Raw genomic sequence first — 15,488 nt, forward strand, 5'->3', positions numbered from 1 at the left:
TCTCCCTAAACTGAATGCAAATGTTAATATCTAATTTAGTATATATGATTTAACATGTAATTAGTGGTTCCAGATATTTTTTCTCGAAAAGGCATGTATTCATGGAAATGGAAGTAAAATGCCAGCAACTATGTTAGAGTTACTTTTAATATATATATACGAAATTAAAATGAACAATACAAGGAAGTTGAGTTATTCTGAATAGAAACAATAATATGACCTATCTCCTGTTCATGGAAACTAGGATAAGTTTATTATTATTATTATTTGATGTTTTCTCTTCTATTATTTGTATTTTTAAATGCGACCTAATATACAAACTAGAGTATACCTAGGTATTAGAGTTAAGTGTTATACATGTTTGTGTGCTTGTTAAATGATCTTCGTATTTTCCACACTACTACTCACAAAGGGCACCTTATCAGACTTCAGCCCCCCGGCTCTTACTGCTCTTAAATGGGCCCTCCTGGAATCCATACACCGCACAGGGTTTGCCTTTCGTCGGCTCAGTTCTCAGTTATCAGACTTGATCCATTATAATTTCCGAAACCAAACAAAACAAACAAATAATATATATATATATATATATATATATAATTTTAGTACACTAAGGGGCAATCCATGCAAATACAATTTTTTTATTATACTACAATATATACAATAAAAGTGTAAGTCTTGGTATATACACCGTGAGCATAAAGTCCTGCCCTGATTATAAAAAAAATATTAAGGAATGGCCGTTGGACAGAATAATGTAAATTCTGGTCCGTTAGTATTGGAAGTTTTTTTAAAGACCAATAGATGACACTAGTGCTACCCAAGAGTGACGCAGTACGTTACTTGGCGCGCGCGGGTTAGTTGGCGAAATGGCATCGAAGCAGAAGAAAGCGCAATGCGTACTGTGGTATTACGAGAACAAATCGCCGATCAGTGTTCAGCATAAGTTTCTGACTTCGTATCGCCGCAGCCCTCCGGATGTGAAATCAATAATGCGATGTTATGAAAGATTTAAAGCAACAGGCAGCGTTGAAGATCTGAGAAGTGACAGGCCTAGTGTGAGTGAGGCCACTGTTGATCGTGTTCGGCAAGCGTCGCAAGCGCTTCAATTTTTTTTTTTTTTTTTTTTTTTTTTTTTTAAGGGGCTATATCAAGGACAGAGTCTATGCCACACCTGTTGCTGACGTCGAGGAACTGAAGGCTAGGATACAAGCAGTTGTGGATACTGTGACAGAAGATATGTTACAAAACACCTGGCAGGAACTGGAATACCACTTAGACATTCTCCGAGCTACCAAAGGGACACACGTTGAAGTGGTCTAACGTAAGTGATCTTTAAAAAAAAAAAAAAAAAGTAATACTAACCTATGTAACTGACCAGCATTTACATTATTATGTCAAACGGTTCTTTTGTAATAAATTTTTGAAATCAGAGCAAGACTTTATGCTCACCCTGTATATATATATATATATACACAGTGAAACCTCTGAATAACGGACATGAATGGGACACGAATTTTTGTCCGTTACTGAGAGGTGTCCGTTACAGAGAGGTTACAGAAATTTAATTTCTCACAGCGCAGTAATATACAGTATGCAGTTATATACAGTAAATACATTATGTATCAGCGTAAATACGTAAAATTCAATATGAAAATACTCTATTCAGTACGTATTTGAATAACTGGGAGGGATGAAGGAGAAATTTATTTCTGTTAAATGTTAATTAGGGATAATTAATTAGGGTAAGCGTTTTTCATATATTTCAAATTCTCAGAACCTTCTCAAAAGATGTGTTAGGAAGGAACCCACTGACCGTTGAACTCTTTTGTTTAGCGAAAAATGCATGCTTTTTTCTCTACAAAGGTAATACAGCTCAATAGCAAGTTTTCTCTGAGGATCTTCAATACGGTTGCGGAAGAAACATGTATGTGTATGTGTGTTTATGTACTGGCGCTGCATCTTCGTCAGCGGAATGGATGAAAAGGCAAGTTATTAGGAGTGCATATGTTTATTGGACTCATCCCTAATCACAAAGAATATCCTCGTAGAGAAAGTGAAAAAGGAAGCCGGGAAAACTCTAACCCGGACTTGTATCATAAATAAAAGAAAAACGTTGATTTTCAAAAAAAGTAAGAGAGGAAACATTGCTCGTTGAAAATGTTATTGTAAAACAAACAATGTTTGTTTTGTTATCTATGAAAAGTTCGGGAAAGATGCAAGCCCAGAGGAAAAAGGACTAAATTTGTTAGGGAAGGGAAGATCTTTCGCATAAAATTCTTGGCCATACGACTGACCCTGCATGAGTATTATTGCTTATTAAAGATTTTCTAAGATTTCTACCAGAAAGCAGTTTGTTGCGGGCAGAAAAAAGAGTTTCAAGTTCAGCTTGAAACTTTTCTATTTGATGGTTCATCAGGTCCAGACTCATGATAGATACACTTGTGGGGAAAAGACTTTTCTGTCTACTGTAATATATCGCAGAACCGAGAATAATTCCTGTCCGTTATGAAGAGGTTATTGAAACTTTTAGGGCAAGAAAGGACTGTCCGCGTCCGTATCCGAGAGTGTCTGTAAAAGGGAGTTTTCACAATATATATATATATATATATATATATATATATATATATATTTGGTCTAGGAATTAATTCGTGCGGGTGGACAAGAGATGGCGCAACGAACGGAGCGTCCCACAGTTTCGTGTATTCACACATGTGTTGCAAACCCCTGTCATCGCGTATCGTTCGTAGTATAGGGCAGTGGATTAAAGCGTCAACAACACCAGTTTGTAGTTAAGTGAACATGGCGCAATTTGTGCCTGATAAAGTGTTTTTGCGGGGTGTCCTGCTGCATTACTTTAACATGCAGAAAAGTGCGACTGAAAGTCATCGTATTTTGGTGGAAGTGTATGGTGACCATGCTCTAGCTGAGCGAACGTGTCAGAAGTGGCTTGCACGGTTTAGAAGTGGTGATTTCGGCTTGGCAGACCAAGAGCGAGCTGGACAGCCAAAAAAATTTCAAGACGAAGAATTGACAGCATTGCTCGAGCAGGATTCGTGTCAAACGCAGGAACAACTTGCAGCAGCATTAGGCGTTGATCAAACAACAGTCTCCAAACGCTTGAAAGCCATGGGAATGATTCAAAAGATGTCACATTGGATTCCACATGAATTGAAAGACAGAGACGTTCAAAGACGAAAAACCATTTGCGAATTGCTGCTTCAACGACAGAGCAGAAAGGGGTTTCTGCATCGAATTATTACGGGTAATGAGAAGTGGATCCATTACGAGAACCCTAAACGAAAAAAGGCCTGGGTGAAACCAGGTGAACCAGGTCCATCACAACCAAAACGAGATATTCACTGTGCAAAGGTTATGCTGTGCATATGGTGGGATATGAAAGGTGTGGTGTACTATGAGCTGCTGCAACCGGGTGAAACTATGAATGGAGAACGTTATCGACGACAATTAATGCGTTTGAAGCAAGCTCTGGCCAGAACACGACCAGAATGGGAGAACAGACATGATAAACTTATTGTTCAACATGATAACGCTCGCCCACATGTCGCAAAACCGGTCAAAACCTATTTAGAAAATGTCGGATGGGAAGTTTTACCCCACCCGCCGTATTCACCAGACGTTGCTCCTTCGGACTACTACTTGTTCGATTGCATGAACAACGATTTGATTGGACAGCGGTTTACTTCTTCAGAAGATATCGAAACATGGGTCTCTGACTGGATCGCTTCCAAGGATGAGGACTTCTTTCGCCACGGAATCCGTACATTGCCTGACAGATGGGCGAAAGTGGTGGCTAGCGATGGACAATATTTTTCTTAAGGTATTTATGTATTTTGTGTTTGTACTACAGCTTCAATGTGTGCGTACCAACCGCACGAATTAATTCCTAGACCAAATATATATATATATATATATATATATATATATATATATATATATATATATATATATATATATATATATATAACTAAACTAAGTGAGTATAATTTAAGCTACATAAGACCGTTTTGGTTCTTCCCAGATATATCGGTCCACAATCCTTGCATTGTCTTTTCAGGACTCAAAATATAGAAAAGTAAAGTGAATGTAAAATTATTTCAACAAATATTATCAAGAAAACTCACCTATGCATTACAATGTGTTTACTTGTTGGAGTTACACTTCAAACACTGTTGCGTTGATCTGTTGTGTTCATTTGGCTTATAATTGAAGTTTATACTCCCTTTATATAGCCCTAAGCTATGGCAATCAGCTAATGCAATCAGATAAAGGGCAGATGCGTGAGCTCGAACAAGTTCTTTCATTTCGCAGGGCGCAAACTTCCGGGTGCAGGTATATCGCGGGCGCATTTTTCCTTCTTTTCGGGGTAGGGCGCAAATTTCCCGGGCGGAAAATTCTCGACACCCCTTGTAGGGTTTCATTTGTGTTAGTCTAACTGTGTATAGAGTGAACTGGAAAATTGTGAGTAGTAATCTGGCAATGACAAGTAATCAAATGAGTAGGAACCCTGACCTTATACCTAGGTATATAGCCTGAAATCAGTGTCCCAGTTTTTCCTTTACAAAATCTGGCAACCCTATATATAGGAGATCACTGTGCGATCCAAAAATATTCTCTGTGTAGTTTTTGTCTGAAAGAGGAAATGCCTTTGATTGACGTGTTTGAGTTATATGTAGGTGTGCATGATGTCTCCCATGTGAAAGTGGTGAAATCCGTTTTAAAATTGATTTTGTGATTATCTTATAAAGAAATGAAAGAAATAGGCCTACTGAGCGTTAGGATTCCGAAATCTAACAATGAGATCTAGTGCAACGAAAATATTTCAAAATATTATTAATGGAAAAATATATAAGTGAAAAAAATATGATCTAATGGAATCATCAAGTAACAGTTCAAGTGTCCAACTTCCATCAGTTGAATCTGATATCCCTAACATTGATTCAGTTGCCAACCTAGCAGGTCTACTACTGGCCATTTTTCTATTACTATTAAATTTACGAATGTGTTACCATGTCCTCACTGTGGAAAACATTATGCAAATTCCTGAGCATAGCTATACACAGAGACGAAACATTTTCGCAACAATTTTGATATTTTGTAGCATTAATTATCACAATTTTCACATTTATGTCGCATTTATTTTTTAAATGTAACACAAGTTTATTATTATTATTATTTTTTATGGAACTTGTAAACAGTATATTTTTGGTAGTAAGCTGTATATCTAATACAAAATTGAGGATATACCTTGATTAGGTGCACATTCTAGTTAATGTATTCACTGAAACATAGAAATTAATGCAAAAATTTAAACACTTCCTCTAATCTCATCCTTGGTTAAAGGATAACATGCAGCAAGACATTACCAATTCTTCTTTTAAGTTTGTTCTCCTGTCAGTAACAATCATATTATACTTGGAAAAGAATCTCTCGGCATCAACACTCGAGACTGGCAACCATATTAAACGTAACGAGCTGACAGCAAAAGACCTGTGGTTTAACTTTTAAACTGTTAAACAGTGATACAACTCACTTCAATTTCCTTATCCTCACTGCTGGGAGCTTCAATAACCTTACTTTTTATGGTAAGCAACCAACAGATCCTAAACGTTTTCACCACAAAATACAGTGCAGGATTTAAACAACAGTTCAATTTTGTTAATGTCTACATCCTTATCAACTGAAACAGTTTCTGGATGTAATAACTCGCAGCGCTTTTTCGTAAATGCAACGATTTTTAAGTTAAATAATATTGGAAATGTGCATTTTAGTTATTATTAGCAATAATTAAAACGAATTCCACTTTTTCGTTTTCAACCGCATTTATCACAAGTAACGCCGAATTTCGCAAAAATTCGCGATAATATAAACGTGATTTCTGGTTCTGAAACGAAAAGTTTGAGGTTTCCTGAAACATATAGCTATGCATTTTTTTAACATTTCGCACATACCGCATTAACGAAAAAGTTTCGTCTCTAGCTATACACATAGGTAAAGATCATCAGGTTATAAATGTGGAGGAAGATTGTTATCACATCGATAATAGCTATCCTGATTATAAAACTGCAAATATTAACGTCTCTAAAGCATACAGGATTTGACGTTATCTAACTTGGGTAAAATATTAATATCTTTAAGGTCCTTGACGCACATTTTAAGGTGTGTCCCTCGTAGTACTCGACCTGCAGTGGCTAACGTACTTTCTGTGGTGTTACATTAGGTAATTATTTCAAATGGCAAAAAAGATACGATCAACATGTTTCTATTTTCATTAGTGGCACTAACTGCTCCCAAAAAATCAGAAAATGTAAAAAACTTACTTCCTGGATAAAACAAAGAGATCGTCTTTGTGTAATATAGATATTGACGCCTTAACCTGGCATGCAACGAAGATAAGGAAATCTCTTCCGAAACAGAATGTTTCCAATCTTGAGATTGTAGTAAACAAACTTGCAGATAGTGACATCCGTGGAGCAGTCCATTTACTAATGTCAGATGATGCTGTTGGAGAGGCATCCAGCCCACCCTGGTGAATTTACTTTACCGAATCTTCCTGATGACCCAACAGCTGTCAAGGAGTTTCGGTTAATTAAGTTAGAACTACTATTAATTCCTTTCCATCTGGTAGTGCGGGAGATCTTGATAGCCTTCACCCTGCAAATTCTCAAAGATCTCCTATCGTGTCAAGTACTTGAATCGAAGGAAAAGTTCTTAAAATCATTATGCGATTTGTTTAATTTAATTATTTCAAGAAAAGTACCCTTGGAAGTTCGCCCATTGGTTTTCGGAACCAAACTTACTGCTCTTAAAAAGAAATGTGGTGGAATTCGACTATTGCCATTGGGAATGTTTGGCGCAGAATATCAGAAAAAAATTATGCTTCAGAACACGGGAGCCTTTTAAGAATCTTTGGCTCTCCACCAACTTGGTGTTTGTATTCCCAATGGAGCCGAAGCAGCTATACATGCAACCCAGGTTAATTTTCCTCCACTCACAATGCTCCTAAGGCTATCTTAAAGCTGGATTTTCGCAACGCATTTAACGAGCTTGCCGAGACTACAAACTTACTGCATTATTTAATTAATTTTCTTCAATTTGTTCATATGTTTACCAAGCTTACGCTCAACCCAGCGATGTATTCTTAGGCCAAGATAAAATTTCATTCCACAGAGATGTACGAGACGATCCTCTGGGCCCAGCACTTTTTGCTATAACCATTCATTCCTTAGTGAAATCAATTAACACTGAATTAAACATCTGGCATTTGCATGATGGGACTACTGCTGATTTATTTCAACTCTAACACAAATAAATGAGAAAGAATCTACACTTGGCCTACATTTGAATTTTTGAAAGTGTGAAGTTGGCTTTCTTGGATCAGATGAAGCCACGTTTGACCTATTATTTATAAAGGTAACCAAGAAAGTTCGATCGCTTTTTCACCCACCATCTTCGAACATCGATATGCTACCTAAGACGTATTAGGAAGATCAAAAATAGTTCCCATCAGCATCGACGACTTGCCAACGCTCTGGAAAGCCGTGGATTCCATTGCGGTAAAACTTAGTGGACCGTGAAGCGAATAAGGTATAAAGTGCATTTTGCACTAAACCTCCGCTGCACTGTCCGCGTAGTCACGATACCCTCACCAAAGGACTAGCATATCTTCCGCCCCGCTGCAGGGAATTTGACCCAAGTTTGAACTCGTACAGCACATATGCTCTTATGACGCTCTGTGGAGGTTTCATGTTCACTCTGTCCTTACGCAAGTTCACGACGTAACTGAACTGCCACAACCAGGTAGTACTGTATGTTGGATATACCCACACCAACAACTGACCTTCGCCTTATCTCCATTTCCATTCAACTCACGGTATGAGGGCCAATTGAACACAAACCTCTACAGAAAGCGACTGAACTTCCTTGGTTACCTTATAGAAGACTTGACGAAGCTGCCCCAGGAATACGTTTCCTAACTAAACCAGGATGCTTGTCTTCTAGGCGCCGCTCTTACAAAGGAAGCACTTACTAATGTGCTGTTAAACCAAATATCCAAGTTAGTATATTTTTTGTTTCATCTTGCCTAGATTTCTGCCTATGCAGCTTTTTTTCTTCTACGTGTCTCTTTGTCAATCCCTCGTTTAAACTACTTTTTACGATGCTTTCAATCTTGGAATGAAACTCCAGTACTGGAAAAATATGACCTTATCTTTAAAATGGATTTGGAATCAATTTTGAACTGCTTCTTAAGCAACGAATCTTGGATTCAAGCACCTTTAGGGGGTCTTGGTATTCGACGATCCGTGAATATGGCGATTCCTACCATTTTAACGTCCTACCACGGATCTATTCGTTTAGTCGAGGCTCTCCTTCCGCAAGGTTACCACCTGGACCCAGACGGGACAGTTCAAGAAGGCTCTAGAAAATGGAAAAATTTAACAGATACAGATCTTCCAGAAATTAACAAAAGAGGTTTTCAGACATCTTGGTATACACCAACTGCAGCGCATTTCCATGAACTTCTTTTACAGTCAGTTATTGCTCCAGAGGATATAGCTAGGCTTCTTGCTGCCTCATTCCTCCATGTTGGGGCATTGTTGAATGCAATACCCTTCCCACCATTAGGTCTTCATATGACTAATGAAACCTTTCGGATCGCTGTCGCCTTAAGACTAGGTTCAGCTGTTTGTGAGCCACATCGCTGTCTAGCTTGCGGAAATCAACGTTAACCAACGTGGCATGTATGGCCTTTCATGCATGAAGAACATGAGCAGACACTCCTCTGTAAATGATATCATTTTACAGCCCTTACCACGGCTGGAATTCCTTCCATATGTGAACCCGCAGGCTGTTGTCGTTTAGATGGTAAACGACCTGATGGCATGACATTAGTTCCTTGGATGAGAGGCAAATCACTTGTATCGGACTTCACCTGTTCAGATACATTTGCCCATTCAAAGTCTCCTTTCGGCTGTTGTGAATGCTGGATCTGTTGCTAGTCGTAGAGAAGTAGAAAAACAAAGGTAGTACAACAACCTCCTTGATAAATTTATTTTTGCTGCAATTGCCATCGAGACTAGTGATGCTTGGGGCTCTACAAGCCTTGATTTTATTAGAGGTAGGCAGACGCATTTCTATCGTTACTGGAGATATTCGTTCAACAACTTTCCTAATTCAACGCCTTTCCTAATTCAACGCATAGCTATTGCTATCCACCGTGGCAACGTATCGTCGGATCTTGGCAACTTACCACATGGATAGGAACTAGCTGAGATGTTTGTTCTCTAACATAAAGGACAACACAACATTTATATAACTGCACGACATACTGTACAATTAACGCCAATTACATCATTGAAACCAAAGAACAGAAGACAAACTTGCGAAAGTAGAAGTCTGCCTGGCTAATATAATAATAATTTACAAAGTAATTATCACATGTCCTACTGAGATATTATTTTTCAGTCATACTGTGATATATTAAAAGCATATATTTTTCCTAGGTGAGAATTTACGTAAATAGCTGATTCTTTTTATTGTTCCTATATTAGTTCCTACTCATAGTGAGCTTCTTCAACTGTGTTGAAACATGTTAATCTTTATAAATATTAAATTTACTAATATGTTAAAATTATGTCCAAAATATGTAAATTTGAGTTGAAATATATCTGTGATAAAATATATACAACTGATTTATTTTAATGTAACTATTTTATAAAAATATTTATGCATTGAGCAAGATAGCAAAAAGTTCGACATAAACACAAATCGAACTCAAGACCTTACGAGCAGAAGTCCCGCAGTTTACCACTGAGCTAACATGAACACTCTTGAAGAGCTCCTTACGAAATGTAACTGAATTTCTAAGACAATGATATCCATATCCGTTGCAAATGCTGTTTCTTTTTCCTCCTTTGTCTTTTTTATTTTACTATGGATGCGAGAACTATTTTCACTGTTTTTTGTTTCATTGGAAATATCCTCATACGTATGGAAAATTAAATGAGGAAGTCAGCCTGTGCTGACATTTATATACAGTTTCGAAATATATAATTTAGAATTTAAATAAATAATACTTTTTTCTACACTTGACAACATTTCAACATATTTTATTACATCGAAAAGAAGAAAGATTGATCTGGACAATTTTTCCCAATTGCGAAGTATGGCTAGAGGGCTTGATCCTGGCATCTTTGGGTTATTGTTTTTGTTGATAGACGTAGTTGGACGTACAGCATTGATTATGGCTGTTTGAGGCAAAAAATTTCATAGTTGGACTTTGAAATTTTTTACCTCAAACAGCCATAATCAATGCGCTCAATCTTTCTGAAGTAAGGTGTACATACAAGACTTTAAAGTTCATAGTGTTCGAAGACATATGAATTGCAGAAGATTACCAGATTAGACACTAAAAAATGTAAAAACAGGTTTGATTTAGAGTTGGTGCATTAACTAATTATGTTGAATTTCAAAATGTTGTATACATTTTTATATCCTGTTTATTACAAGAAAAATACAAAATGGTGCAACATATTAAAATTTTGCTTTCACACCCAGCAATCGGATATCAACTACTAAAGTTGTTACCTCGAGGTCAAAGGTCAAATACCTAACCGTGTATAGCTCACATACAGTGCAACATTAAAAATCTTTTTCCAGATTTAGCAATGGGACATCAACTACAAGATATCACGTAAATTGTGACATCGAGATCAGAAGTTAAATATTTAACTGTGTATAACTCATAAACCGTGTAATGTGGGTTCCTGTCACCACGGCATGGCGCGTCCTCAGGTTGCGGATCGAGGAGAAGGCCTCTAGATATAGAGGTTAGCTGCGAATATACTAAATAAGCAGTCGCGGCCAGCCGACTAGCAGCGGTCCTCCAGCTTGGGGGTTTGGGTAGGGCTAACAACCTCATCCTGTAAAAAAAAAAAGCACTTGTTCAGAAATATTCACAAAAGCCTCGGACAAGGACTGATAACTTGGCACGACCTCAGCAAAAGAAAATGGACATGAGATTTGGAACATGGAATATTAGGAGTCTTTATAGGGCAGGCGCGTTAAAATCCGTAACGAGTGAGTTAGAGAAATACAGGATGGACGTAGTAGGAGTTCAGGAAGTTAGGTGGGATGGAAATGGATCTGTGAATTCCGGAAATTTTACGTTCTTTTACGGGGAAGGAAATAAAAATCACGTTAGGAACAGGGTTTTTCGTTCATAAACGTATATTACCAGCAATTAAACGGGTTGAATTTGTTACTGACTGACTTTCTTTTATTACTTTTAAGGGACGGTGGTGTGATATTATTGTTTTAAATGTACATGCCCCAACTGAAGATAAGGATGACGATATAAAAGACAGTTTTTACGAAGAAGTTGAACGGATACTTGACCAACTCCCGCGATACCATACGATAATTAAATGTATTAGGAGCAAAATTTAATCATAGGGACCACAACAAACTTGTTTGCTCTGGGGCTTAACATGATGTTAAACGGCACTAGCGCGAGGCCGACCAATACACGCTTTCCCCTCATATCTATTTTGTCTATCAATGCAAAACTTGGTACACACATTTCTTATCCCTTATAGTGTTTTTCTAGATACATTTGGATTGTATGCTTTTACCCGGGGCCACTCGATAGGAGTCCAAAGCTGATAGGAGGGATTTCTGGAGGGAATGTTCCCGACATTCTCCTAATTTTTCCTGTTCAAGTACATTAAGGATCCCAATACATAGCACCTCTAGAAAGCTTGTTTCATGCTGAAGAGAATGAACAGTGTTGATGCAACACCTATTTCACTGCGAGTCTACGATTTCCTTTATACTAACAGGGTTAATGGGCTCCAGGGACTTACTCCGTTGTCCACAGTACCTAATTTTTCGTGCATGAACATATCTTTGTTATGTTCATCGAATGGACTTAGTTTGATTCGGATGTCCGGATGATACGTTCATGTCCGTTCCTTGTTAGTATGGCCCAGTTGCATTTTTGCTGCTATTTCACTGTCTGGAAATAAGTAGGGAAATAACGTACATCTTTCTCCGCAGAACGGAAGGATTCGTGTGTCAATTACTTGTAAACACCATATAATTTCCGCATTAGTAACGTCATTGTTTAACAGATACTTCTTGAAGGCACTTGAGTGAAGATCAGAAGGTCCAATATTATTATTATTGCCCTTAGATTTATCACAGACAACACCTGACCAGGAAGTTGAACACGAAACAGTGCTAGTTTCTGGGCTTTTCACACCTGACGAGGAATCTCAACATTAAACAGTGTTAGTTTTTCGGCTTTTCACTCCTGATGAAGAAGCTGAGCTTGGCGTTTGTGGTCTTCTTATAAATGTTTGAAGGTTGGACGAATCACAGGCTTTCTTCTTTTCTGAGTGTTTATTCCCCTACACATGCCTAATTACTGCTTGGCGTCCCACACCGCTAACAGAAATAATAGCCTGAGTGCAACGTCGGCAATCTGCACTATAAATATCTCTTTCCCGTTTGACTAGCCAATCCCGGAGGAGTGGGTCCTGGAGCCAAACTTCTTGAAACGAAGTCTTACCATAGTACTGAGAACCCTTTGACGTTCTTCTTGACACCATGTATCCGGAAAGAGTACAACAATAAGTTCTTGTTATAGATATCCACCAAAAAAATCAATTTACAGACCAATAAAGACCTCTTTTTTTTTCGTCCAAAATAGGAGACGATTCTAAATATTTGCCCTAATGTACGTAACAAGGGTATTTACCTCAAACGGAAATGCCGTGTCTGTAAAATATTGTAAAATACTAATAAGTATTAATAAAGCCTCAAGTTTTTAACAGTATATTCTTCAAAAATTCAAGGATCTGTAGATAAATTCACGCACTTTTCCAGGTTTTTTCAAGGCCTTAAAAATTCACGCATAATTCCCGCTTTTCCTGAAATTCCAGACTCATGGCCACTCTGGAGGTCACTTTTCTCGTGATCCCATGGACGATAATGTTTGAAAGTAGTTCCATTGGATTCAGCATTCTTAAATTAATATAAAAAGTGCAATTCGAAATGTATCGAAATGTGAGCAGTTTTATCATTGGCGAGGTATTTTTCTTGTGACTTCATAATCGGCTATGCTTAAAAATAGTTTCATTGTATTCAGCATCCTCAAATTAGTACAAAAAGTGCAATTAGAAATTTATCCAAGCGTGGGTACGTCATCTCTCATATGTGATGGGCTAACATGGCCATAGGTGCCGAAAGCCCAGAAATCTCATTTCTAATCCTAACGATACTGATATTTAAACTTCAATTTACTTGTAACTATAAAATCTCATGATAGTGTTCTTCACGAATAGAAAGAATAAAAATTGGTTGGTAATATCACTATACTGTATCTACATATTACGAATAACGTTAATTTTGCCTTCCTCTAATTCGTAGATGAATAGTTACCTAATCTAATCGCGTACAAAGTGTTTTATTTTCAAATTGGGGGATTGGCGGGAGTTAAATTTCATGGACCTTTCTAGTTAGTTCTAAGAATGCTTTCCCTATATGCAACCGTATTTGTTATGTAGGCTTACACCAGTTTAAGCTCATGAATGCATCACTATTAACCACCTTAATAATGTATATACTGCCACCTATTTTCCTATTACTCAAACTTATCTTTAAACTTAAAAAATAAAATAAACTAGTTGAATACATACCAATATATATGAGCTGTGTTGGCGCCTCGTCTTAGTTCGTTGATCATTGTTCCTGATGCAGTGTCGAATACCCTTATTAAGGTGCCCTACGGAAAATAAAATATATGTCAAGTAGGATATGCTCTGCTTTAAGAGCAGTTATAAAGCATATATCGCATGACAGTCTTAATAGGGAACAGACACTTGAGTTCTAATTCAAAAACTAACTATAAACAATGTTGTCAAACAGAAAAGTTCAATTGCAGGAGTAACAAGGAATCTAACTCCGGTCTTCCAACTATGCAGAGATCACATTTTTATGTTTTACCAATATTATTCCAAATACTTTGTGAATGGGTCTACTTCTTATATTAATAATGAATATGGTAAGGAATTAAAACATAGTATGATCATGAAAGTAAGTTCCTTTACGAAAAATGCAGGCAAACTGGATTCTCGTAAAATGATAAAGAGTCAACAAAGTTTTACACACAGTAACGATAGTTAGATAAGAACCATACAAAACCCAGGATTAATGGTAAACTCATTACGTACAAAATGAATACGTCTGAAAGTATTATTTTATACAGATAATTTGACGCAGGTTTGTTCTTCACTAGGTTTGCAAACGTAAACGAAAATCAAGATCTACTATAACCATCGTTTCCATACAAGAGAAAACGCTCAATTTCATTACTACCATTAAGAAATGTATAACAGTTCGAAGAAGAAATGAAGACAGAAATTTTTTTTACACCTGTGAACGTAAGTAGTTTTATAGCAGGAAATAACCATACTAATAAACACTAGAAGACAGAATGTTTTTGATTTACCATCCAAATTTTGCTTACTTTTACAAGGTTTCAAGAACTATCATAGTTCTCGTCGTTGAACCGTAAACTTACTTTGAATAATTCGTATTTATGTAATCTTATATACAAAGATGAATGTTTGTTTGTTTGTTCGCCCGTGTACAAATCCGCACACTTGGATGGCATACTTTAGGTATCTATACGGAATATATCGTAGGCTGTTTAAATTATTTTTTTGCGTATCATATAGTGCCTGAGGTAGGAGACTTGAAAAGAACAAGAGATGGTTTGATATTTACACCAATTATAAAATATTTCATTAGCCCCTCACGTTAGGAAGATGAACTCCTTATTGAAAATAACGGAACATGTGACCCAGCATTTAGAAAATTCCACGTCTGAAGGGGCGTAATTTTAATAGTTTTGTGATTATCTTCATTAACGAATATTTTATTCACATTTTATTCATGAGCAATTTTTTGGACGCCAATAACAAGTTGAGATATATATTTTTAATTTCTTGAATATTTATTTTTAGTTCTGTTCTCATATTTCAAGTCCCATGGGAAAGAAAATTTAAGTCGTCACACGTTCCTGTAGCCCTGCCTATCTGCCAATTTTTCTTGCTTCTTTGTTTCTACCTGATAAGAAATGTCATATCATGGTCATAGCCACGGCTGAAAAAAAAAAAAAAACGATTTTTTAAAAATCAATTTGTTGATTTTTTAAATTTAAATCACTAGTACTTGAGCTTTTTTTTTAAAAAAAAACAGTAAAATTTAAATGTTCATTAAATATGTAGCGATACTAAAGCGAAAGAGACTTTTAAAACTAAACAATTCCTTTATCCACGAAACTTTAGTAATACGTTGTCTTAAACATGAGGGTTACAAAACCGAGGAGTCCATAAATATTCTAAGGGAAGAAAGTTTTGGAGGGAGAAGGCGAAATTAATGGATTCCATTGTTCCCTGAAATAG

The 15,488-nt window shown here is 36.9% G+C and overlaps 1 protein-coding gene across 4 annotated transcripts in view; it reads right to left on the minus strand.

The window, feature by feature from the left end:
* LOC145664475 (WD repeat domain phosphoinositide-interacting protein 3) overlaps nt 1-15,488 on the minus strand; it is a 315,439-nt gene that overhangs the window by 116,148 nt on the left and 183,803 nt on the right. For 3 of the 4 annotated variants that reach the window (XM_081731186.1, XM_081731187.1, XM_081731184.1), the window contains exon 5: nt 13,719-13,804. In XM_081731186.1, the coding sequence (XP_081587312.1) occupies nt 13,719-13,804 (86 nt within the window). Of the gene's footprint in view, nt 1-10,499; nt 10,941-13,718; nt 13,805-15,488 lie in introns of those variants that run through there. The other variant, XM_081731188.1, reaches the window with a different exon arrangement.

Source organism: Thermobia domestica, chromosome 11, assembly GCF_964235325.1.
Source record: "Thermobia domestica chromosome 11, izTheDome1.hap1.1, whole genome shotgun sequence".
Taxonomy (NCBI): domain Eukaryota; kingdom Metazoa; phylum Arthropoda; class Insecta; order Zygentoma; family Lepismatidae; genus Thermobia; species Thermobia domestica.